The sequence below is a fragment of the Micropterus dolomieu genome, linkage group LG21, assembly GCF_021292245.1.
Source record: "Micropterus dolomieu isolate WLL.071019.BEF.003 ecotype Adirondacks linkage group LG21, ASM2129224v1, whole genome shotgun sequence".
NCBI classification, from domain to species: Eukaryota; Metazoa; Chordata; class Actinopteri; order Centrarchiformes; family Centrarchidae; genus Micropterus; species Micropterus dolomieu.
Window position 1 is genome coordinate 33,330,805 of NC_060170.1, and position 26,538 is coordinate 33,357,342.

The window sequence follows — 26,538 nt, forward strand, 5'->3', positions numbered from 1 at the left end:
GCCTTGAACGACCGCTGATCACTTAGTAATGTTAAAGTAGAGCCTAAATATTTGATGGTAAATCTAATTTAGGGGGCTTTTAGCCTCGACTGCATTGCTGTTGACTTCGTAGAAAAACATGTTCAGTACAGGCTGTGAAACCAGTCAAAAGCACAGAAACATTGCATTTTCTCAGCACAATTCACTTTATTGACGGTTGACTGGAGCGTGTGACCGCAAGACAAAGAGCACTGTCCCTGCCATCAACTTATCCCCCCACCCCGTCTTTCATTCAGGGACACATAAGCCCCCGCTCCCATCCATGTGGGCTTTGCCATTAAAACGCAGCATCTTCTCAACCTGCTCACGTAGGCCTGTGTGGCTGTGAGCCAACTGGATGCACGCCACTGACAGCTGTGTTTGGAAACCAGACAGTATCCAGACAGCAACCAGGGGTGTCAGACCGAACGATAATTCAGAGGAAAGCATCTAGTAGTATTACCAAATGCTACACAGTCAATTATACCAACTAATAAAGTACATGCAGGGTCATGAAGTGATAAGACAAGATAATATTTGGTAAGTGTGATAAATGTACAATACAAAAAGCTATTGGTTTTTACATGTATTCATCTTTCTTTCTTAGTTGACCTTATGCCTGTTGCTTTAGGCACCTACAGCATGATTAAAGCACAGTCTGATGGCCTGTACGTATAGGTTACATGCTGGGAGAACCTATGATACTGCGTTCTGGACTATAGTTGCTCCCTATCTTATCAAACTTTCTTAGTCACACAGTTTTAGAACAATGGCCACTTACCCTGAGGCCTGCGGTGCGGTAGGATACGCATATCGTACCAACCCCACAACCAGACATATTTATTTAACGAGTATAATATAAATTTGCACATAATCTAGAAATCACCATTAAATACACATTTATTTAGTTTTCCACAGACACACACAAATGCCTTCGTGTCCAGTCACACTAGGAATCCAAGGAGGGGTAAAACCAAGGGCGGCTGGACCTGGTTGAAGAAACTCAAAGACGAGTGTTTTCAGTGTATCTTCAATAAGTCCAGTTGCCCTTGGTTTGAACCCACCTTGGATCTCTTATGACCCAGATGACTGAGAATCTTCACAGATGTGACACCAGGAAGTTTTTGCATGTCCTCACAAGATTAGCGGTGCAGGAAGCTGAATGTCTGTGACGGCTTTCCGTGGTTATTTTGGGTTGTGGCCAGTTTTGTTTGTGGAAAAAAATGGAAATGAAGAGGAAAGGGTGGTGATAGCGCAGTGGATGAGACACATGCCTTGGTGGTGCATGGCTAATATTATAGCTTCCTCCCTTTTGGGACTCTCAGATTCTCTTTGTTCCTTCAAAGGTCAGCACTATGATATAAGTTTTGCAGTTGAGTTCACTGAAGTTGATTTGACAGTATATCCTGGTCCAGGTGAAATGAGATTGATTGAATTTTGTCTGCTACAAGAACAGTTGGAGAGATTTACTGTAGACATGTACCTTAAGACATTAACACTCAGTCCCCACTACAAGGCTACAAAAGAGATTTGTATGAATATTTGTTTCTTTTTTCACATTCTTGCGTTATCTTAAACTGTTCTGTCTTATCCCTCTTTGTCTTTGCTCTCTCTGCACACTCCCAGACTGTACCCAGGCTGGTCAGACACTGCCATGACTCCCCACGCTCCAGCTACACTGCCCAGACTGTGGTGGACCGCCAGCCATCCCTCAGGCTAGCCGGGAAAGATGGACCCCATACTGGAAGTTACCATCCTGATTCTCCAGGGCCACCCGGGTGACCAAGAACACGATATAATGAGGAAGTTGTCCCTGGAGGGTTCAGACTAGAAGACGAGGTGAACGTTACGCTAACTTTTTTCGCAACAGCTCACTCAAGTTGAGGGGACTCCAACTGGTTTAATATCTAGATAGACAAAGTCAACAGCAAAGACTGATCCAAGACAAGTTATACGCCAGCCAAACTGTTGCTGAGACCGGACAAACTTACTGATGGCACACTTGGATGGTATCTGGTGTTGATTTTGAACTGCTTTTTTGTGTTCAACTGTGTTTTTCAATCCCCCCAATTAAGAGACAGAATAGTCATAAGGCAGGACAGTCACCATGCCCAGGCCAAGGGCAGGGCCTGGCCCGCCACCTGAGGACGTTTATGAATTCTCTATGGACGCGGCAGAAGCTCAGTCTGTCTACTTGCACAGGAAGTCCTTAGAGAAGACATCTCCTCTGAGCAAATATATTGAGACTGAACACCAGCAAGCAGGGCTGTTCTCTCTGTCTCCCTTCGATGCCTCCCTGGACGCCGCCGTTGACCTCCAGAAAAAACGGAGGAAGAAATGTGGTGCCTGTACTCCCTGCCTCCGCAAAGAGAACTGTGGTACCTGCGCAAACTGTATGAACCGCAAGACGGGCAAGCAGATCTGCAGGCTGCGCAAATGTGAACAACTGAAGAAGAGACGGAACGAGTGGGATGTGAGCGAGGTACAGATATGTTTGTTGTCTGATAGTATTACTTGTTATTGTTATACTGTGTTAGTACCAATTTTATCATTTCGGTATTTTTAAACCTGGGTTTTATTTTCACATATTTTGGGGTCAGAATGATTAGCAGACAGGACAATTCTCGCTCTGAAATCTCGTGAGGGGCAAGTTGTTGAAGGAAACGCCGGTGGAAGCAAGGGAGCGGAGCTTGTTGTGGAACTGCTAGCAAGACTTTATTTCCTAACGTTACTCCAACAAAACAAACTCTTCTCTCCGAGAATTGTCCTTGAGCGAGACTTCTGTTTCCTGTTAAAAACAAAGGGTGTCACCGGGTTTAACTCGTAGGGATCCTTTCCACGATGTTGTCCGAAACCTGATGTAACAGTCTGAGCCTGTCGCTGGCAAAAAGAAGCACTTTTTGTAGACGTCAGAAGGAATACATTGCAGCCGCTGCTGCCGGTTCACAGCTGCCCGCTGAAACATCTACAGATACCAAAATCTTTTGTACCTACTAGTCATTTTGACACCAACATATGTGAAAAGAGGACCCGGGTTTAAAGATACAGAAATGATCCTTTAATAATTTATGTTTCAAGGTAAAGTATTGGGATCACAAAGCCCATATTGTCTTTGAAGGGAAATGATCAAATATTAGGCACAAAAAAAAGGTTAAAAAATATCAGTATTCAGGGCTGTTTGCTCAGCACCTCTCTTTAAACAAAAGCATGCATTTATCTATACAACCATTCTCAGTACCTGCTTATTACTGTCTCATAGGAGCATTCAGAGAGCAGAAAGTTAGTTTGTTCTTATGTCTGTCTGATCATCACTGAGCATAATGTAGAGAGCAATGTGGGAAGTTTATTGAAGTTCAGTTTTCTGAACTCCACAACACACTCACACTGGGGGTTTTCTCGGTAGAAGCGTATTCTGCTTTCAGTTGCGGGTATGGCGTTGTAGTGCCGCGCTCAAGGTAGTTGAGCGGAAGGCTAGAAGGGAGCAGTATGCCTCCACCCGCTTGCTGCAGTACTTTCCTTACAGACTGCTACAGACACAACAAACACGTTGTTTGAGATGTCCATTCAGACAAATAGCATGAAGCTTTTGAAGCTGCTGGTGCTACTGCATTCCTTATCTGTCAGGCCTAGACATGCTTCTCCTCAGGCTGAGGGTAGAGGGCTAGCAAGTTGCACATGTCATAAATTCAAATTGCATGTAGAGTATGTTATATAGCACTTACCCAAATTGCAAATGACACACACTATGATGCGAACAGATGTGGCACTAAGACATAAATCTAAAACAACTCCGCCGTTTAATGTTTTACTCTCCTCGTGGCGACTCCTCTGCCTCTGCTTGTGAACATTAACTACTGTTTAACAGAGCAGGAACTGATGGAGGTGATTGTCCTGCCAACTCAAATATACTGTACTGATAGAGCACACTTCATACAATGATGCAACGCTGTGTGCTTTACAAACATGATTAAACGATTACTGATTACACTCTACTAAAACAAATAGGATATTACAAAATCTAACTATAAAGCATGGTTAAAAGCACTCAGTTATATCTGCTGTTAACAGAAACCTGCAAGAGACGGTGAGCTGGCCCTGATGATAATCACAGGCTGAATCTTGTCTTATGTAATTGTTAAACATTTTTTGGGGTGACAGTTAGTGGTTTGAAGCGTTGTGGAAGTGTTTATATGTGTTGATGGGATTGCCTGACACTAACTAGAAACACTTGTGTACTAATCAATTGAATGGCGTTTCTTTTAGAGCTGAATCGATTTCTCTATTTGCCTCTTGTCAGAAAGTTTATGTCCAGCTGTTTTGACATTAGTTCTAGCTTCTCCAACGTGGTGATTTTCTGAGACCCTTTTTGGGTTTAGGACTGTTTGTTGGACAAAACATTTGCAGACGTCAGCTTGAGCTCTGGGAAATTGTGATTATAAGTATATGCTATTTCTAAGTGAATAGAAAATAGCCAGTAGATTCATCAATTAAGAAAAGAACTGTCCCTATTAATAAGCCTTAGTTTCTTTTATAAAATACACATGCATCAACATATGAGTATGTTCCAAACAGAGCTGCAGCTCTTGAGTGTACGCGTGTGTGCTGAGGATAAGAAGATGTTCTTATGCAGATGTTTTCACATTCTGCTTAACTGTTCTTCTAAAGATAAACCAGTGAAAAGTCTGTTGTAACAGCCTGTGAGTGGACAGTGTGTGTGTTTGCATGGCTGAGAGACCGTGAGGGCTACCAAACAGAAGAAGTGGAGAATTCCTGCAGTTGCCTGGGCTTTGTCCTTTGACCTCTGAGGCTTAAAATGAGTGTGGGGGGTTAACCTTAGGCCAGTTTGTATTTGTGTGTGTGTGGGTGTGTGTGGGTGTGCGAAGAAAGAGAAAGAGTGCATGTTTTCTTTTAAAGTGTGCACTTGTGTGTTAATGGAAGCGCACGTTGGAGTGTGTGTGTGTGTGTGTGTGGCTCTGTGTGTTTGTACATGCATCAGCGTCTTAGACGGGGGGGGGAAGGGCGGTAAAGTCAAGTAGGAGGACGGGAGTAAATGGTCAGCTGGAAAAATCAGACTGTGAAAGCGTGACCCAGGAGTGGACGCAGGAGAAGGAGCTGGTAGATGATATTAATAGGGTTGTACCATAGTTTTTGAAAGGCAATATTATTTAATTAAACTTTATGTCATATCATTTGTAACCATTTCCAATTCAACAATGCAGATCTATCATAAGAAAATGCAAGTTATATAGGGTAAGAGGTTTCTAAAGTGGCAGCAGCAACACATGGGGCCTCCTGCAAAGAGAGAATAGTTTACAGGAATTCAGTATTAAATCAACAAAAACAAATTGTTTTGGTGGTTTATGGGACAAAACTGTGGGCTATTGTCACTATTTGGTGGCCCAAGAAATAAAAAGAGAGACATAAAGGACATAACATACCTCTTACTAGACTATCTGTGCAATGGAAGAGCTTGTCACACTCACAAACATAGTAAGAACAAAAAGAAGAAGAAGCATAAAACATAGTCATTCACACAAATGCAAACAGTGGACATCACAGTGTGACATTTTAGGATCATGTCTTGGTCATGTGACTTCAGCAGCTGAGAGGGAGACCAGAGCTTTCCTAACTGTAACCATTGTTGTCTTCACAAGCTCTTATTGTTGTTGTGGGTTAATAGAAGGTTTCAAAACGCCTGACCTCTGAGGGAGCTCAACATCCTACTGAACCAAACCTTTATCGCCTATTTTACTCGCCTTCTATCTACTGTTCTGTCAGGTAAGAGGTTTCTAAAGTGGCGGCAGCAGCAGCAGCAGCACATAAGGGTCTCCTGAAAAGCAGTTTACAGGAATTCAGTATTAAATCAACAAAAACAAATTGTTTTAGTGGTTTATGGGACAAAAATGTGGGCTATTGTCACTATTTGGTGGCCCAAGGCGTGCTGAGGGTTAATATAAGTTTACAGCCTCCGTTCTTCTAAACGCCTGACCTCTGAGGGAGCTCTACATCCTACTGAACTGATGATTTGTGTAGATGTTGATTCCCTGACCTTTCAAGTTTGAGCTGAACACTGGCATTCAGCTCAAAGCACAGCCTCACTGAGCTGCTACCTGTGGCTTTAGAGTCTTAATATTGGAGCATATCTTAGCCTTATTTAACTGCACAGTTGCAGGCTTATAATATTTGAGCAAACTCATCTGTTGCACTCATTACAGGCTGCTCTGTGTATGTCAGATAAGTAATGTGCAAATGTAACATGGGCAAAAAGGGATTTTCAGTCAGTTTGTTTTACTAGATTGTGAGATATTTCTTATTTATCATAGTTCCCAACAGTCTCTAGTGGTAGGCCAAGTCTCCTTGTGGCCTCACCCTGCCTCTGTCGATACTGATATTTAATCAGATGTTCAGGATTGTTACAGAATGATTAACAGCTTCATTCTAAAATACCACTATTTACCATCAGAGATCTTTATTGATCCTCTGTCTCCGCTGACAGAGGTGAGTGCTGCGAGCTGCAGCATCAGGAGACGTGCAGTTTGGCGAAGCGTTTTCCCAGCAAACAAATCTTAACCAAGTGTCCATTCATCCATCAGTACCCCTCCCCCACACAATCCCTCCGTCTCTGGGCGCTGACCTCCGTATGAATGTAGCAGCTGAGTTCCTTATTGCCTGGCAACTATGTCCTCCATCTTCTCCTGGCACAACTGCTCTGAAGCTCAATGAGAATATGAGCAGCAGCTTTAACCTCTGTAATATGTTTAATGTACCGTTCGTGCAACAGACCAAATATGGCCATGAAATATGTGCTTCACTCGTGAGCCTGTACATTCACACAACCTCACAGTTATGTGCTTAGTGTGGCTTCAGAGTTTTCTTTGCAGTTGCAGCCCTTTAGACAGGTGACCGTAGTGGTAAAGTCAGTAAAAAGAGTAAGACAGATTGGCTTAATTAATACCAGTATTTAAGCTAGTTAGTCTGATTGCAGGCAGACAACTCCAGCATCCTCTCCTTTCCATCAGAAAAGGCTGCAGTGAGCCTCCCTCCTGTGTCTGTGTGTGTGTGTGTGTGTGGTGAATGTGTCTGTGTACTTGAAAAGGAAGGTGAAGGTGAGCAGGTGGAAGCGTTTGATGCAGGTTTGCGGAGACTCTGATCTCTTTTTTTTAATGTGAGTAGATGAAAGCAACAGGCAGGACGTTTGTGGCTGAAGGCATGTGTGTACATCAGGATCATAAAGCTGTGCAGGAGCGGGTAGGATCTGCGTCTGAGTGCGATCACGCTCCGTCAGTGATCGGCAGGAGATTGTTGAAGGCTGCGAAAGTCTGAATGTTCTTCCCCTTGATGCTGCAGTAGTTTCTTTCACAAAGACACTGTACGTGTTTCTGACGAGCCTCCACTGACAGGTGGTGCCTGGCGTAAGATAAATACATAGCAGAGGATGTTTTACTCCCTTTTTGCTTTCTCTATACCTTTTTATTTGTTGTACTTTTACCCCATTCCAACAATTAGTGTTAGATGAATTACTTAAACTAGTATTATTATTTCTCCCACCAGCTCGTCATACATCGGTCATAACCAAAGTTACTCTTGCTAATGCTGCTGCCTTCCCTGAAACGCTTACTGTTAGTACGACTACCGCTTCGAGTACTACAACTACCCGAAGCGCACTAAAGCCACTGCAGCCACTCTCGCCGTCCGGCTTTCTGCAAACACGCCTCTGCTCACACATAAACACACACTCACACACTTGCATTCAGACACACACACACACACACACACACACACACACACACACACACACACACACACACACACACACACGTGGCCCGTCTGACGTCAGCAGAGTGGATTTCCCATGCCATATGAGAGCGCCAGACAGACACCACAAATGCTGTGTCACTGTGTGGCTGCCTCGCCTCACCACGCCACACTTCAGCTGCCTCTCTCTTTTCGATTCTCCCTCTGTGTCTCGTGCCTGCCTCTCGCTGTCCGCCCGTCTCGCCTTGCGTCTTCGCCAGCCTGCCTGAACTTTCGCTGACTTTTGTCTCGTCCTCCCGGCGGTTACATATTCATTAGCCCCTTTTCACTCTTGCACGTCTTTTGCTGTTTTTCATATCTGAGCAGACCGCTTTGCCACACTGTGTGTGTTTGTTGAACTTCCCTTTTCACAAAAGAATGATCGGTGACAGTTTTGCAAGAAGGCTTTGTTTAAAAAAATAAGAGAGAAAAATGCATCTAGGCTGCCCGGCTGCTGATTTGTTGTTATGTCCAGCAGTCTGGCAAGAACTAACCCTCTGGTTTGCAAAGGCTGGAGATGATCTTTCGCACTCTGAATGTAAACATTATGAACGCAGGCTTCCAAAATATGCTCGGTATGTCACAGACTGCGCATGAAGGAAACGCAAACCCCCGGCAGCTTTGGTAGTGTTTGCACGTATGCACGTTGCAGATCACTGATTTGTATACGTGGTCACAGCTGATGATTTGATGTGACAACTTTGCTTATGGCGCGTCCGTAGCTTTAGTGTGTACTACTCTTATAAACTCTCTGTGCTCGTTTCACTTGCTTTGAGTCAGCATGTCGGGCTTTGCTGTGTAATTGTGCGCTTTGCCTGTCAGGTGGGGGGTAGAGGGTGGCAGTTTAAGAGGATCTGTGTGTGTGTGTGTGTGTGTGTGTGTGTGTGTGTGTGTGTGCGTGTGCGTGTGGTGAGTCCAGTCCAGTTATTGCAGGCAGCCCTGCACAGATGGTGCTCAGAGATACCACATACCAGAGGCATTGTTTAGGGAAGGCGAGTTCGAGGAGATAATTGACAAGCATAGAGAGGACCCACCCCCCCCTCACTCATCCACCCACCCACCCACCCACCACCGACACACACACATGCACACACACATGCACACACTCACGCACACATCCCCTCCACCTTCTTTCTGTTTCTTTATGTCAGCCCTTCTTTTATGGTGCTGCACACACAGGCAAATACACACTCACAGACCCTTTCCCTTTTTATTTTAACCTCTTTTTACTAGCTCCAATTTCTCCCTCTCTCTCCCTCTCTCTCTCTCTCTCTCTCTCTCTCTCTCTCTCTCTCTCTCTCTCTACGCCCTCACTTGCTCTCCTTCGATTTCACCCTAGCAGCAGAGCCCAGCCTGGCCTCTGATTGGTGGACGGACTGCCTTTGTGTGCTATCTGTAGCGTGACGTCTCTCCGGCGAGCTGTGTGTGTGTGTGTGTGTGTGTGTGTGTGTGTGCATTTGTTCATGAGTCTATGTGTTTGGAGAGAGAGAGAGAGAGAGAGAAGGGGGGGGGGGGGTTTGGTTGAGAGGGCATTCACATCATGTATGCAGAAGGAGAAGAGAAAAAAAAATTGAGTGTGAGGAAGGAGTGATAGCGATCACAGAGGAAAAAAAAAACCTTGTGTGAGTGTGCGGTAGACCTATTGCCATACTAGCAGAGAGAGAGAGAGAGAGAGGGAGGGGGGTAGAGCAGGAGAGCAAGCGAGAGAGAGAGAGAGAGAGAGAGAACGTGCGTACGAGGGCTCATGTAAAACCAGATTAAAAACACAAGATGGCTTCCTGAATGGGCTGCTGGAACACAGACGAGAGAGAGAGAGAGACCGAGAAAGAAGAGTGGAGAGGTAGAGAGAGAGAGAGAGAGCAAGAGATAAGAAAGGGATAGAGGTGAAGACGAGAGGGAGCTCTTCTGATGGGGATTTGGCCAGCGGACGGAGGAGTACAAACCAAGGCAGCTCAGAGGCTTGCAGGGTAAATATTCATCACTCCAGACTATTTAAGGATTGATAGGTGGGTGGGTGGGTGGAGAGGGGGTGGTGGTGGGGTGAGGTTGGCGGGACTGGGGAACAGCTCGAGACAAAACACATCATTTAACATTGAGACAACCAGGACCATGTAGACAAGGGGGGCATGCTGTGCCAAATAAAAAGATGCTATTGTTTGACAGTAATCAGCCCTGCTTGATGAACCATTACCATCTATTCCATCTGACTCTCAGCCGTCCACTGACACTTGTGCACGTTTTTGCCAATTTACCCTTTAAAAAACTGGGTTATGCAGACCGGTGTGATGCATATATTAGGAAGGCTGCGCCAGGGGTTCGGGATACAGACATTACATAATTCTATAATTGAAAGTGAATCTCGCTTTGCTGTCTCTCGTTCTCTGTCCCAGCAGCAGAGGGAAGTGCCGGCTCACTGTTTGAGCACAAATCAAAGAAAGGAGATTTGTGTGCACGGCTGCTTTCTGATGATTGCTGAGGATGACAGGAGTGACGGTGGAGACTGTGTGTGCGAAAAGGCGTGCATCATGTACCTGGCGCTGTCCTTAATGAGAAGTCTTTTTGAACACAGGCCCTTGTCGCATTATTCTATTGATTGTTATTCTCTCCCCCCTCCCATCTCTCTCCGTCTCCTTCTCGCTCCCCCCTCTCTCGTTCTGTTGAATGGCTGTAAAGGTGGACTATTTTGAAGACAACAGTCGAGGCTGCTTGGGGAACCCTGAACTGGCAGCTGAGGTAAGAGAGGGCAGTGGGTTTGTGTTTCTGTGACTGTTGTGTGTTATCTGTGTGTGTGATCTCTGTCCATGTTGCCTTGGTTCTCAGCAGTTGGTTCATCAGTGCAGCGAGGCTATTACGAGGAGAACTATGGTTGTCAGTCAACGTAGCGACCACTTCCTCTCTTCTCTTTCTATGTATGTCTGTTCACACGTGCATATTTACAAATGTGACTCCGCTCTGGTGGGTTTTTTTATGAATGTACAATATATGTGTAAGTATTTGTGTGAATGGGATTAACCACTGATACCTGTTACGCAGAAAAGCTGTGATTGTGACCGCTGTGTCGCTAGGATTTCATTTTACTATTTGCTGCTCTCTTCGGCGAACACGAGCTCATTATATTAGCCCTGATATCATCGCCAGGTGGAATAAAGCTGCCTTAGACACCGTCTAAGGCATCTGTCTTCCCATCCGAGTCGCCCCGCTCTGAAGCTGACTGTATTAAAGCAGCTACTTCGGCTTTATCTCCAAGTGCCGGTGAGCTGGCGCCTCAGTGATGAAGTTGCGGCGTTCTCAGTTTAAAGCGTCCCACGCTGCCCGCTGATTGGTGCCAGAGCCAGGCATGTGTAGATACAAGAGACCAGGGAGGGGAGGAGGGAGGAGGAGGAGGAGGAGGAACCCGATGCGCTGGCTCAGGAGCCGAGGGGGGGGCCGTCCTTCTTCTCCTAGGTTCTGGAGTCAAATGAGGTAAAGGGAGTAAAAGTTAGTGGGTCACGCATGCGTACGTGATTGTCGGGCGTAGTAACCTGTGGCGTGTGGCCGCTAAGAGCTGCTGTTCTACAGCTTAGCCGAGCCGGGGCACGCTTGTGTGTTTATGTGGAAAGGAAGTTTGAGCGGCGAGGCTTCACAAGGAGGATGAGGATTTATTGAGCACCAAACAAGCTGTTGTCTGAGTTATGAGTTTCGTGTGATATCCCCTGACATCAGATGCACAGTGAAACATTTCGGTGTTGTAAACCTAGACATGTGGAAGTAACAAGAAATGAGTCGAGGACATATGCCGGCAGATGCCTTCACCTCCGTCGCTGCGGTGACATGAAATACAGGTTAGTCAGGCAGTTTAAAAAGGCATGAATGGGTTTAGTTCAGTTCTACTGACATGTTCTAGCTTAACCTCTAAGCCTGCTCTAATCCCCAAACCCTATATGGTATAAACGACCATCTGGATGGTAGGGGGGAAAAATCACTGAACTGTCCGTTTGTGAGGAGAGTTGTGTTTAACAAGTTTGTGTTCTCTCTCCTGAGCTCCTGTTTGTAGTTACTGTGTGTGTCCTTGGTGGAGTCATATATCTGTTTCCTTGTCAAACATTTCCCTGGTTACACAAAGGCAAACAGTCTACACCCAACAAACTGAGGGCACTGTGTTTGCCAATTTCAATAAGGAGTTATACAGTATAATTACGCCTTTTCAGGACCCACACAGCAGCTGGAACATAAAGACATCGTGTGGCAATCGAGTCGAGCTGTTCAGTGTTTTATTTCAGTTTTACAGCATACAGCGTTTGTTTGGTGGTTTTCTTTGCTGTTCAGGAAACAGAGCTGAATCAGGAGTTTACCACAACAGGGTACAAAGAAAGACAGACTGCACTCGCGTGATTTGTTGTCCACGCCCATACACAGGATTTCCTCCGTATACGTGAAATGAACTTCACATGCTGACGGGAAAGAGCAGAAACACCCAAACCGCCGAGTACGTGACGGCAGATGGAACGTGTGTTAATGATGTGTTTGGGCTCGCGTGGAATCCCCGGCCTCGTTCGCAAAGGGTTAACGCTGACCTAGTTTCCGTGGCAACACTGAACGTCTGATGACATCATTGCTTTAATTTTAGCTCAAGTCCGGCATCCAAGGTTTGGTCACGTGACCAACTAGCCGGCGCCGCACATGTGTGCATATGTGTGTATTTGTGTAGTACAGGAAGTGGAGGGTTTGACATCACCTCTTCCATTCAGCGTTGGCTTTCGATGTATTTACTGCTCTGTAAGGTTTCCACTCAGTCAGTAAAGAAGAGCAGCTCTGTTTCCCACGTGCTTTGACACACGGCTTGCGATCTGATGGTTAATGTAAATGTGAGCGTGACACGATGATTGTACCAGTAGTCGGGGTTTTGGTTCTCACGTTGACGCTCCAGCCCGCTTAGCACAGATCTTCCTTTTGATCTTGAAGTCGTGTTTGTCTTGGTCTTGACTTCAACTCAGATGTTTTTCCAATCATGAATTGACACATTGTTTTCCCCTGTAATACTGTCTAAAAAAAGTATTCTGAGAGCTCTAACAGAGCTGAACAAGAGGTCAACACAGTAACAAGAAGAAGAAGAAGAAGAAAGCCTTATTTATTTCTTGGTCATGGATGGTATATGTCATTGTCTCGTGTGAACAATCTTGCTGCCAAAAGTATTAAATGTCCTGAAAAGCGTTCATTTATTCTGTGTCCTTAACTTACTTACTCTACTGTAGCTTTAAAGAATTGTCCTCGGTAGTGCTGATCTTATGAAAAAGGTTCCAGGTGAAGCGTTGTCTGCAGTTAAAAAGGTGACAGACTTCATTTACCCATTTTAACCTCGGCTGCAGCCCTGCATGTAAACCCAGGAAGTGTCGGCTGCTACAAGGCTCTGAACAGTCGTGTATTCACAGTGTAGAGGTGCGAGTGGTTGTAACTTAAAGGCTTCCTTTAATGGTTCAAGCATCTTATCAAAGATACAAAGACTTGAAAACATCGCATGCTGGAAATCCTCATGGGATTTCACGTGACATTTGAATGTATATAGTCACCAACAATCATTAATGTATAGGGACTTGAGAAGCTCTGCACTGTTGTCATGTTTCATCTCTAATTAATTACAGTTAGCAGATGTTCATTTCTCCCTCCACACTGCTTATAATCCTGCATGTGCCAGTGAACATGGCTGGACTTTGCCAGTACTGAGTCCTGCGCCGGTTCGATACCCTGCACGGCACGGCGAGTTGCGGCCGTCGGCTCGCTGGCATCGTTGGTGGGATCTGTGGTTGATGTCGGAGGGAGGTTGTCAGCCGCCCGGTGCCGCAGTTAATAAAAAATGAATGGAAAGAGAAGGGGGAGGAGCCGTCAGCTGTTGCTCGGGCTCTTTAACTCTCACCTCTCTGGTGGCTGCTGTGCTGCTCCCACCGGGCGCGCAGTTTATACAATCCTGAATCCCACTGCCGCCCCACGCTGCCAGGTTTTATGCAACACAGTGCCACAGCTGTTGGAGTTTTACATCACACACAATTGAAACAGGCACATGAAAATATTGATTTCTGAAACAACAGTAGTACATTCATGTGAATGCAGTGGTGGCTCTCCAGAAAAGGATCGGCCTGATTATGGTGTAAGACCAGGCTGAAAACTAGTAGTAGCTCAGAAATCCACGCCATGGACTCAGTTCTGAAAAAGGACAAAACATCATCCAGCCATCATCTTCAATGAACCTTCAATTGATACATAAAAAATATATTTTGACCTTGAGTGTGAATCTGGATGATTTAGTGAATGTGAAGCAACACTGGAGCTTCATAGTGTACTAGTGAGTACTGTCCCTTTAAGCCGGGCTACGCCTGACTTGAACATATGGGAAGCTAATCTTAGCCCAGGTCCTGAGAGAGACAAGGCTGGCAACCAGCCACTGTGCAGAGCTGAGGAAGGGTTCTCTGGCTTTACTGTTTTTCCCCTCGCAAGTATGAGCAGTTTATGATTAAACCCTAAATACCGTCTCCAAAAAAACTCATCATGTAATCATTAAGGCTGTGATGTGTTTCACCTGAAAACAAAACAGGTCTAGTATTTGAAACAACTGTGACTCTGTTAATGATTATGTCATTGTCCAATCAGATTTGACTGCTCAGCTCTTTTTCATGACTTGGCACACCCGGCAGGTAGTAGTACACAGTGCTCTTTTATGATTTTCCTATCCATCTCCCTTCTGCCTGTCACGTCCACTCTCTTTGTCTCAGACCCAACATATTCTGTATATTGATTTACATTCCTCTCCTTCTTTTCATGTCCCGAACGTCAAGCACAAAGAGCTGCCTTTTAAAAACAGCACCCGCCTACTCTTCTTCCTCCTCCTCCTCCTTCCTCATTATGTTAAAGCAGCTCCACCCTGCCCAACAGACCCCCACCCCATCACCCAACACCACCTTTCCATTTTTCTCCTCTCTCTCCCAAGCCACTCCTCCCTTTCTCTTTGTGAGTAGCAGTGAGGAGGGGTAGGCCTTCCCCAGCTGGGCTCTTCGTGCCAACTTGCACGTGCTGAAAGTCAGGAGGTATGACTCAGATTGTATACCTTACGGTTAGTACTACGATCGACACCCAAACACACCCTGAACCTGAACTTAACACCATCCTGCCTTGGAGCGTGTGTGCGTGTGTGTGTGTGTGTGTGTGTGTGTGTGTGTGTGTGTGTGGCAATGACTGCAAAGACAAAGGAACAGGTTTCAAACAAACAGACAGATGCAAGGATGAAACAAGGTGCATGTCTTAAATATGAACATACTCGTTTTAGACAGACAGATGGAAACAGCCCAAACAAAGATACAATTGCATTATGGTTGTATGGTACAAAAAGGCACTGTTAATCATTTTACTATCTATATCCTTTTCATGAGATAATATCCAAAACAAAACACATGTTGTGCCAGGTTTGCTCATGAACATAATAAAGCAATCATAATAATAAGAGACTGCAGTAAAGCTGTTTGTTTAACCAGGCTGAAACACTTTGTGTTGCCTCTACTCTGTTAAACATGTGCTCAGTGCGGCTCTGCAGCCTCTTGTCCTGCCCACCAATAAACCCGGTGACCCTCAGTGAACAATCCAATACTGTATGCATACAAGCATGTGTGTGTATGTGTGTGCGTGTGGAGAAAAAAATCATTAAAGAAAGCCTCTGCATTTGTTGCCAGTGTGTGCATTTGCAGGAGCCTTTAGCGTCTTGTCTTTGCCTCTGTGTGTGGTGAGAAACAGGCGTGTGTGTGTGCGTTGGGCAGGAAGGGAGAAAGAAAGTGAAAGATAAAGAGAGAGCAAAAAGACAGAAGAAGAGGGGGGGGAAGGAGAGAGAGTCACAGAGTGTGTCAGATCAGATGACCTTGATGCCATTAGACTACAGGGCAATATGGGTCGGGGGGTGGGGGTGTATGGAGGTAAAAGGGAGCAGTGGTGGAGGGAGGTGGAGTCAGCTGACAGGAAGAGATGGGAGGAGGGGAAAGGTCCCTCATGTCATGATCGCGGTGCTCATCTGGGTCGTTTAATGGAGGCTTTTTTGGCACAAAAATAAAAGTTCTGATGAGAGGTGATGAAGGTGCAGAAACAGTGACATTCAGCGGTGACGCTGTAAATTAGCAGAAAGACTGTTCAAACACTTGAAACCGGACAAGTTGTTCTTTATTGGCTTTCACACACACACACACACACACACACACACACCTCCCACTACCTATGTGCTGGTAACATTTTAAAAAGCTTGTTTCGGTGTGTGAGGGTTTTATGTCAGGACTTTGTTGAGAAGAAAAGAAAAAGATGACTCAGGCTTAGTCACGCAAGCCAACCCAACACACACTGCTGAGGATGGACTTTTGTTGTCAGTCATCCCTCCTACAACCCAAGACCTTTCCAGTGTGCTGCTGAGAAACAGTGAGCGAGAGACAGAGAAGTGAGAGAGATGGAGAGAACGAGAGAGAGACGAGGGCGTGAAACAACTCATTTGGACCATAATTTGACTAGATGTTGAGATGAAGTGATCGACGTGAGATTTCGGAGTCTCTGTTGTACCTTCCTCTCACTTTCTCAATGCCGGGCTACAGCAGGTTTACAGTAAGTGGGCAACACACTGCTTTTCCATTTCATTTTCACCAAAAAGTTAAGAAACCTGTGGTTGACACTTCCAGTGTTTCAGGTCTATGTGTCATGTGAAGTGAACACAGTTGAATTAGAAGTTAACTAGGACAGCATGCCTTCCAATTACAATGTAATCTGTCACCTTGATATGTTATCTCGTGGAAAAGTAACCAATTGTGCTCAGGAGGGAATTTCAGGACCGCTCTCTTGGACAAACCTGACTGGCAGCATCGTGGCGTTGATTCTGTGTACGGCTGTAATCACGCTAGAACATCTTAAAGCCAAGGAACATACTTCATGCCCTTTTCTGTCATTGTTGTTAATCTAAATTCCCAATCTCTGTTCTGCTCTCAAAGGGAGTGAGATGTGATTGAGGTAAACACCAGAAATTATGAGCAATGGTTTATGTGAAATGACACTGGTTGTGAGTCATCAGTGAGCACATGTTTATGAAAAGCCATTTTGATCTATCTACATACAGTAAATTATATAATATAGCGTGTTTTCACGGTGTGTTGTTGTTTTGGGAACAGCTGAATTTGCCATTGTGGAGGTCCCGTCTTTTATGTTGATGTTTTGGCTAAATCGTACTTCTTTGTTTTACTCAGCCATGTACGTGACAGAAACTCATTCAGAGCTCATGTTTTTACAATGTGGGTGAATGAGCTAATGAATTCTGTTGAAGCACGGCACTGTCCTCTAGCTCACAAGCTCAGCTTATGTTTCTGTTCTGTTTTCTTGATGTTCATTTCAAAACCTGCTACAGCCATGTGATGCGTTTCATTTCTGCCACTGTTTATATTAGATCTAGTTGTGATGGCTGCTTGTCTGTCGAGGTCTCTCTTAGCCTTAGATTGGAATAATTATTTATTTTGGCAAGTGCTGTATAGCCGGTGTATGTTTAAGAATTAGTAGTATGAAGTGTTTTTGATAAGAACACAGCGTTACGGGACCGAGCTGTGTTCAGTAGGTCTGTGAAATGAGGAACTGTGCGTGGAGCGCATGTGATTCAGGGGTTAAGTCGAGTCTTGAGCTAGAAATGCTGTGTCACTGCAGCCGGGGGAGTGAGCGAGCACAAGTGAATCGGGTGAATGAAAGAGCATGTTTTCGAGTGTCCGTTGGTGTGTGGTGTTGGTGATAGTAGAGAGTGGGCACATGTGCCAGATGACACATGTGCCCACCCAGTGGTGGAGGCAAAGCGTCCGGGTGGGAGACACTGATGATGATGATGCTGCTGATGACGACGCAACTACGTCATTGCCACATGTGTTTCCTACCTATCTTTCTCACTTCTCTCCCTCTCGCTCATTGGCACTCCTTGGTCATGTGACCTAATGCTCTACTTCTCCTCTCCTTCCCTTAGACAGCTTAGCCTGCGCTGTGTTTCTCTTTGGGATTGACGCTCATCTGTGTGTGTATAAACGAATATGTGTGGCTACAGAGACAGACAGTGTACAATTTACAGGGCCAGAGAGCGGGTGCGTCAGAAAGTGTTGGAGCGGTAATGCAATAAGCTATGCTAGAAAGGGAAAAGGCTCAGGAAACAAAACAGAGAGACAAATCGAGAGAGGGAGGCAGTTTGAGAAAGCCAGAGCAAATGAGAGATCAAGAGAGACCAAGAGGAAGAGGGAACGCCAAAGTAAGAGAAGCAGGGAAAGGCTACTGAAGTTGATCCAGCCATAGCGCAGTGTAGCCGGCACATGCTCAGTAATATAAGAGAAAAATACTACGCAGGAGCTGACAACGATCTGCGTGAGGGAGACGGCCATGTTTCCCCCCCCTTCTCCTCCTCCTCCTGGTTAAATCTGCTCCAAAACTCCAGCAATGTTGGAGAGAAGAGAGGAGACGCCACAAGGCCGGTCAGCCAGCCAGCAAGTGGGCGAGAGGGAACATCCAGCGATCATGAAGACGTTGATGATGATAGTGGCAGTGACGCCAAGGCAGAGCAATGGTGAGGAGAGAATACCAAGAGGACGTTATCGTAGGCTGGTGGACAGGAGAGGACAGTCTTGCGTCCTCGGCAAACTGTAAACGGGGTGATCGCTTGTGGTTGCCGTGTTCATTTGGCAACAACCTGCAGATACTTTCTGTTTGTACCCTCCTCTTCTTCTTCTTCTTCTTCTTCATCATCATCTTCCCTCCCATTACAGAATCAGTCACACGAATATCTGAGCGTCTTTCTGTTAACTGTTTTCTCCACAGACTTCCCTCTTGTTGCCTTCCCTCTCCTCGGTGTCTCCCTACATCCCCTTCTCTTCATCCTGCTACTCTTGCTTGCTGATGTCTAAGTGTCACCCGCTGTTCCCTCTCCATTGCCCGGCGCAGTTGTCTCGCTCTTTTACCTCTGTAGAAATCATACCGCCATCGAGATTTTCTTCTCTCTTGTAGGTGAGCGAGTTGACATTATAGAGTGTTGATGAATGATTGTATATCAGTCCGAAACCTTCCACCTTGTCTGTGTCCTCTGCATCTTGGAGGAAGGGCCAGCAAGACCGCCAGCAAGCCGGCTCCCTCTTCATCTACCAATCTTTCTTGTGTGCAGCCTTGCTAGAGAATCTATAATCAGCCACAGGTGTAAGATTGAAGCTTTTTGCTTCAAGCGAGGAATGGGCAACCGATGACTGCGGATGAGGAAGAAAATGGAGATCGAAGAACCATTATCGGTGGCTTCTCCTTTGGCCCTGGGCTGAGACGACTCTAGACGCTCAAACATGGAACAAAATCTCCGTGAGGACAACCAGATGCGGTTTGCAGAAGGCATAAACAAGCAACGTAACGTTGCTTTTCCTTGCTCCTTTTTCTTTTTCCTGTTGATGCCGTTGTGAGTTGAGACTGTGTATTTGCCTGACAGCCGCTGGTTCACCTCTGCGCCCGAAAGCTCTGTCAAAGCCGAAATAGCCATTACTGGTGTTTTGTGGATAATCGAAACACACAACATAGCCTTATATGTAAGATGATCTAATGCAGCAGAGCAAGTGGTGTTGAAGGGCGTGGATAGAGACAGAAAGAGGTTTTCTCATTGGTAAGAGCTCTGCTGCACTGTGCTGTTTCCTAGGCTGCCACTACTAGCGACTATCCCCCACTGCTCTCTGTTTCTGCTCACTGCACACTCCTCCATTCCATCGTACGTGCCCGCTGTGGCTCAGATAATGGCCTCTCGCTCTGCACACACTGAAGAGAGAGAGGAGAGGAGATGGAGGGAGAGGCTGCGCGAGAGGGAGGGGAGTGGAGGGAGGGAGGGAGAGAGAGAGAGAGGGGGGAAGGTGGGGGCTGCGAAGAGAAGCCGACTGCATGTGTAGCCGAGAGAAAGAAAGAGGATATTGAAAAAGGGGAAGGGAGGAGCAGACAGAGATAATGAGAAAGGAAAAAGGAGAGAACAGAAAGCGTCGGCCATAAGAAGAGGAAAGAGAATGAGAAACGTGTGTGCTGTGTTTGGGGGATGTGTGTTGAGTGTGTGCGGCTGGCTGCGTGTGCGTGCGTGAATGCACGCATGTGTGTTTCGGCGCTCGCTCTGTCTGTGCGCCACACAGACTGGAAGAAATAAAAAGGAATATAACCCAACAAGGCCGGATTACTTGTGGGCTGCTGTGCCGGCAAGCAAGTCTCATGCTCCTCTCCGTCTCCTCTTCTGCTTTCTGCTCTCCGACCGGCAGCTCTGTCTGGACGCCTAGGACAACGTAAGTAAGCGTCGCTGGTCCGCGGGGCTCCCACCCAGCTTCATATTGTCAGGGTCTCTGCTTCATGTTCCTGCTCGGCACGGCAGCAAAGGAAGGGGTGGAGGAAGAAGGAGGAGGACGAGAGGGAGAATAGGGGGGGGGGTGTTGTGTATCTGGGATTTAGGTTCAGCTGTCTACTCACAAGCTGAATTTAACCCCCTCACCGCCACTAACACTAGTGTCTTTACATGCTTTGTCTCCTCCCAGTATTTTTATTTTTTTTTGCAGTGTCAGTGTTAAACAGCCCTCGCTTTGCTCTCTCACAAAGATGTAAAGGCTCACCTTGTTTAAAGGGCTCGAGTGTCTCGTCTACCAGGTTTTGCGAGATCTGATCCGGTTAGATGTGTTGATGTTTTTGGATGCACTTGGTGTGTGTCAAGCTTGTAAAAGAGTGTGTGTGTGTTGGGGAGGTGGTGAAATATAGTGAAACAGTTAGAGAGAAGACCGAGATCGACAAGGCAGGGGAGTAGACTCTGTCACGGTGTAAATATTTGTCAAAGCACGTGGTCTGTACAGTCCAGGGCACCCGGATAGGTGTAAAGCGTTGCAGGTGTCAGTGCAGCATTTTTATCCCGGACCAAAATTTAAACTCTCAATAAAGTCAATCAAGGCCAATGAAAGCCCAGATCATATGAGGATTCAAAGAACTGTGTGCAGTGTGGTATTTGTTATCTGCACCGGCAAAGCTGAGTAAAGTCCGTTTGTTCTGAGTATACAGCTTGAGGCGCTTTAAACCCATGTGACTTGGCCTTGCGTTGTATATGTAACTGTGAGAAAAGGAGGAAAAGAAAGTGTCATTGCGCCTGACAGCGTGTGATTGTGGGATGTTAGGTTGTGCAGTGTTGCAGTCACTCTGTTTCAACACATTGCAGTTCTCATAACTGCCGTGCACAGCCCCCCCCCCCCCCTTCCTCTTTCACGTCTGATGCCACTGATAGCGCAGACATGCGGCCTCTCACGTATTGTATGCCGGCTGTTCACTGCCACCCCCGACCTATCCACAACCCCCACCCAGCACCCCAACCCCCTCCCCCTGGGACCCCCAACGGACACAGCGCAGAAGGTGGATTCAAAAGACCTGAGCATACCGCCTGTCCAGTAATTACCCACTTCAAAGGCTCATTTCAATAATATTCAAATGATGGGGAAGCTGGACGTCGGGCTCACTACTGTCATACACTGAGTTACAACCAGAAGCCATTTTCTGTCTTTTTTAAGTCACCTGAATCAGGAACTAGTTCACCATTAACATTTAACATGTTGGGGTGTGAGACCATCGGCTATCTTGAGGTTAGTTTGTGTTCATGTGTAAGGAATTTATTGATATCTTGATCCAATTTTTGTTGTGTCTTATGCCAGTGAGGGATTGTGCTTGTAACCAGCAATAAAGGCTACTGTACAGTGAAAAGCATGCAGCAGGGGCTTGTTTAGGGTATGTTGTCTGTTTATAGTAAACACATAGGTTAAAGACTGCATGTAAAAAGGTTAGTAATACAGTGCATTGGCTTCTGTCTAGGGTGCTAACATAAAAAAAATGTATTTATTCAGTGAGTCTGCCATTGTTTGCTTCTCAAAAGGGCTATTAGATATGTTGGAATACACTGTTCAGCCACAACATGAACTCTGTCAATGATTTCTGAGCCTGCCCTTGGATGATCTTTGTTTGCTGTTCCTCTCTAGACTCAGTTGACTGTATTCTATGAGGACCATAGACTGGACTGAATAATGTGTGCAAGTAACATCTTTGGACTCAAGTGAATCGGATCACCATAGTTGGCTTTAACATATTAAGATAATTGCAATAACAAACTCTCCACTCTGGTGCATTGAGCAGTCTGAAATAAACAGAATGCTTTGAAAATGTAATTTGACACAAGTCCAGGTGATGTGTTTGCAGTTTTCAGAGTAACTGCTAATGTGGTAACTGTCCCAATTTTGACTTTGAGAGGAAGTGGGACATATGCCGCACTGATCAGCTCCAGATTAGTGTTACCAAATGTCTGAGGTCTTTTAAAACCTGCTGATATGACATCTTAATGTTGTGTACTTGGTTGCAATGACTGCAATGAATACTACAGTTCAAAAAATGAACATCTAAAATACAAATATAGTTAGCCAAAGCTAGATTCTGTTATAGAGCAGTGTGGTACGATGGGTTTTGCCAAATATCAAGAGCAGTGAGTTGTTGCTTGTATTTTGCTGTATAAAATCACTGATGGGAAAGGCAAAGATTGGTTTACAAGCATAATTTCTCATGCCAAAACATTATTGACGTAGACATTGGGCCTATCTGCAGACACCAACTCTGAGCTTTGAATCTTCACTGCTACACCACTGTGTGCTCTCAGCAATCAAACTCCCTTCATCCTGGTAGAATCCTTCTTTAGCATATAATTGTAGTACATTAGTTCTTAAAATATATACTGTGTATCTCAGGCTGGTTGGGTAGCTCAGATAGTTGGAGAGCATCACATGAGCAGAGCCACACTGCAAAACTTCAATGTGTACTGTTACAATCAACAGCCAAACCCTCAATTTACTGAACATCTGTAATTTTCAAATACCTAATTAATGATCAAATAAGACTTTCCTTCACTCTTTAACAAATCATATTAGTAGTTCCACACTTGGTCAACAGTTCTCTCAACCAACTCAAGTGAATAAAATCTGTATTTTTTTATAAATTATGAAAATGAACAGCTCATGTAAGTGGATTTCGTGGATCTCCCAGTCATTATGTAGATTGGTTTATTTAGTTTTCTTTTCCTCTCAATGTGTATTTAATGCTCCACCTCTACCACACAGAGTCTCCACCATGGGTGACATGTTTTAACTCCAACTGCCTGCTTTGCATAGACTAACTGACCTGAACAGTGAAACTATGTCACATGGCCAGTCACTTGCCTGATAAACACTTGCTTGTTGTGAAATCTCTCCACTGAAGCAATAGTTATTTCAGTTTTCCTTAGGTCCCAACCCTGCAGCAGTGTATGCTCTGTATGTGTGAATGGTGGGAGGGAAACCCTGGATAGGAGCTGGGAAGAAGGGAATGGAGTCTAATATTATTTTGATGTTTGTTTAAAAACAAATCATTTTATCATTCTTATTCTTGGAATGCAGATAAATGATCAATATTTTATTAATAACAAACATACATTATTACTGTGTACATTATTACACACAGGGTGATTATTCAAAATAATGCCTAATGTGTATTGTTGTTTTGCATAGTCCTACCAGTTGCATAGTCCTGGAGTCTTTGGATTATTATAACCTCACTAACCTCACTCCATGATTTTCTTGCAGACTGTTCGGGAAGTCACTTCAGTGGATGGCCCCAGAAGTGGAGGCCAGATGGAAATTGGGTCACATGACCGCCTCCAGGAAGGCGCGCTGAACCTGGAATTGGCCAATGGGGTTAATCGCTACCCTAATGATGATGAGACATCTATAGAAACAGAGCAGCAGAGGGCAGGAAGCGTGCCTGCAAGGCAGTGGGTGTCAGGACATGGCAAGGTCAGTGACACCCAACAACAGCAACCGTGTTGGAACAGCAACAGTAGTACAGCCCCTGGTGAACCTGTCCACCACGCAGACATGGAGGATGCTCAAAATTTGGTGGCTTTTTCTGCTCTTGCCGGCTCCTTGCCTCCTTCTTCCTCCTCTTCCTGCCTCGTCCAGCCTAATACAGCCCAGCTGTATGAGAAATTCATCCAGGAGATGGGTGCTGAGGGGACTCAGGCCAGGCTCTCTGCAGGGGCTCCTGAGGGTAGCTGCCAACCTCCAGAAGACCTGAACACCCTACAGACAGCACTGAGCCAAGCCAAACATGGACACAAGCCCCCAAACTGCAACTGTGATGGGCCTGACTGTCCAGACTACCTTGAGTGGCTGGAGAAGAAGATTAAGTTGGCAACCAGTGAGGATCAAGGTTCCTGCAAGATGAATAATGCTCCTCCACACTTACAGTCTCACCTACAGCAACCCCATTTAAAGCATCAACCTCACCCCCACCCCCAGGTTAATGGTGGCCCCCGTCTGTCTACTTCATACCCCCAGCAGCAACAGGGAACTCAAGGCCCTCATCCAGACCAAGTGCCCTGCTCCAAACCCCCAATTCCTTGCTCTCCCCAGGTGCTCTCCATAGCCAAGGAAAAGAACGTCAGTCTTCAGACAGCCATCGCAATAGAAGCCCTGACCCAGTTATCTAGTACTGGTCCACAAGCTGCTGGCTCTCCAGGTCAAGCCCCCTACCACAGTAACCTCCATCACCACCAACATACCCAGAACCTCCCATCTCAGCCCCCCAATGGCACTAGCATGATCCCGTCCTCTCCCGGCACCCACTTATCCTCCTCACGCTCTCAATCCGTCCCTCCAGGATTACACACTGGCCAGCAGGCCCCAGTGTCCTGTGAGCACCATAGGCCCCAATCCCAGGGCCAGCCACCCCATGCTACCCCTCTCCCGTCCTCTACCTCTCCCTTCCCAGACCAGGGAAAACATCCAGGCTTCAGCCCTAATCCACAGCAGTGGCAACAGGGCTCAGGCAGAAGCTCTGAACAGAGGAACCCATGGATGCGTATGAAATCTGAGCCCCAGTCTCACTACGCCGCTGCACCTCACAGTAACTCAGACCCCATGTCAGAGCTCAAACAGCTGCTAGGTGATACCAGTGGCAAGTTCAGCAATGGTCCTTTCAAGCTTCCAATGGCACAGCAGCTCAGATTAACCCAGAATGGAGGTATCCAGGCCCAGGACAACCCAGGATTGGCCAGGATAAAGCAAGAGACAGACTCTGGTGAGCACTACCATCACACTGCCTCCATGGGACATTATGGCATGGCTAATTGTCAGCAGCAGGGTCAGCACTACCCTGGCACTCCCCTGTCTCCTGGTCAAGCAGCCATCAGCCACTCCACTCAGGCAGCTTTGCAGCAGCACCTTCACTACAAGAGGAACCTCTTCTCTAACCACTCCTCTGGCTTTGGAGCACCAGGCCCTCGTGCACCTCTGGCTTGCCAAAACTTGAAAAAATGGTGGCCACAGATGGAGGCAGAATGTATGCCACATCTGGCCATCAAACAGGAATCCAAGGAACCCAAGAAGAAAAAAAGCAGCCAAGGATCTCCTGTCATAAAAGCTATGAGTGGGATGCTTACAGTCCCTCCCCTACCCAAACCGAAACAGATCATAATCAAGAAGACCAAGCAGAAAGCCTCCATGCCAACCTTCCTGCCTCAGATTCAGATCACCATACAAAAACCACCAGTCCTCATGATGGACAGAGCCCCGGCCCTGACCAGCCTGAAACCAGGTTCTCTCCCCTCTCTACCCCTCCATAGTAATTCCACTCAGGCTCCTGCTGCAGGCCTCCCTGCCCCAGCCCAATCTCAGGTATCCATTTCCAACTCCTTAATGACTCCCTCTTCCACTGTTTCTGCTTTGTCAGAAAACACTCCAGCCCTCATGGGCCCTCTGCCCCTACCTGTGGCCCCTTTAGCCCATGTTAAGTCAGAGGGAGCTAACAGCTTGGTCTCCAGTTACACCAGCACCACCAAACCTCTGACCTCCACATCTTCACCCGACACCTCACAATTACAGAGTCTCATCAACATAGACCCGAAATACGAAGAACTGATCCGCCAGTTTGAGGCTGAATTTGGGGACACAGCCCCATCCGCCAGTCAACTCATGGAGGAGACTGCTACAGCCCCTCAGCAGGGGAATCAGTCCCAGACCTGTCCTCAGGACCTCAGTTCCACATCATCATCATCATCCAAATCCCAGTCGGCTCCCTTATTTCTCACCCCTCAAGCCAGCTCCACATCTCATTCAGATGATCAGGAGATGGAAGTCAACAAAGATGAGTTAGGGACCCAAAGTGAAGCAGCCTTGAACCTGGCACCCACAGAAAGCCCAATGGAGGAGCAGCATAAGGGGCCCCTCCATGTCTCTCTGAATCAGGAGGCCATTCTGGACAAGCAGCAGCAGCTCAGTTTGTTAGAGGATAGGTTCAGCATACCATGTTCTCCTCTGCCTAAACGCATGAAGATCGAAGCCTCGGGTGATATAGCAGTACTTTCCACCACGTGCTATTCTGAAGAGGACACACCCACTAAGGACAGTCTGCCTTCTTCTCCATCACTCAGAGGCTTCCTGGAGTCTCCTCTGCGCTATCTAGACACCCCCACAAAAACCTTGTTAGATACTCCCTCCAAGGATCTACAGGCAGAGTTCCCCACCTGCACCTGTGTGGGTAAGTCAGTGTGTTGGTGTCTTTCAATGCGTATGCAGAATGCAGAGGGATGAGTTTGATATCCATCAACATAGTGAATTAGCACTTTCCAAACAGTATTGAATAATGTTCTAACTCCAAACATTG

The 26,538-nt window shown here is 46.2% G+C and overlaps 1 protein-coding gene across 4 annotated transcripts in view; it reads left to right on the top strand.

Annotated features, from left to right (window-relative positions):
- Nucleotides 1-1,707: 1,707 nt before the first annotated feature.
- tet3 (tet methylcytosine dioxygenase 3) overlaps nt 1,708-26,538 on the top strand; it is a 44,234-nt gene continuing 19,403 nt past the window's right edge. Inside the window, exons 1-3 of one of the 4 annotated variants that reach the window (XM_046033897.1) lie at nt 1,708-2,500; nt 10,486-10,545; nt 23,460-26,412. In XM_046033897.1, the coding sequence (XP_045889853.1) occupies nt 2,126-2,500; nt 10,486-10,545; nt 23,460-26,412 (3,388 nt within the window). In that variant the 5' untranslated portion in view covers nt 1,708-2,125. Of the gene's footprint in view, nt 2,501-10,485; nt 10,546-17,814; nt 18,389-19,777; nt 20,115-23,459; nt 26,413-26,538 lie in introns of those variants that run through there. The other 3 variants (XM_046033898.1, XM_046033899.1, XM_046033900.1) reach the window with 3 other exon arrangements.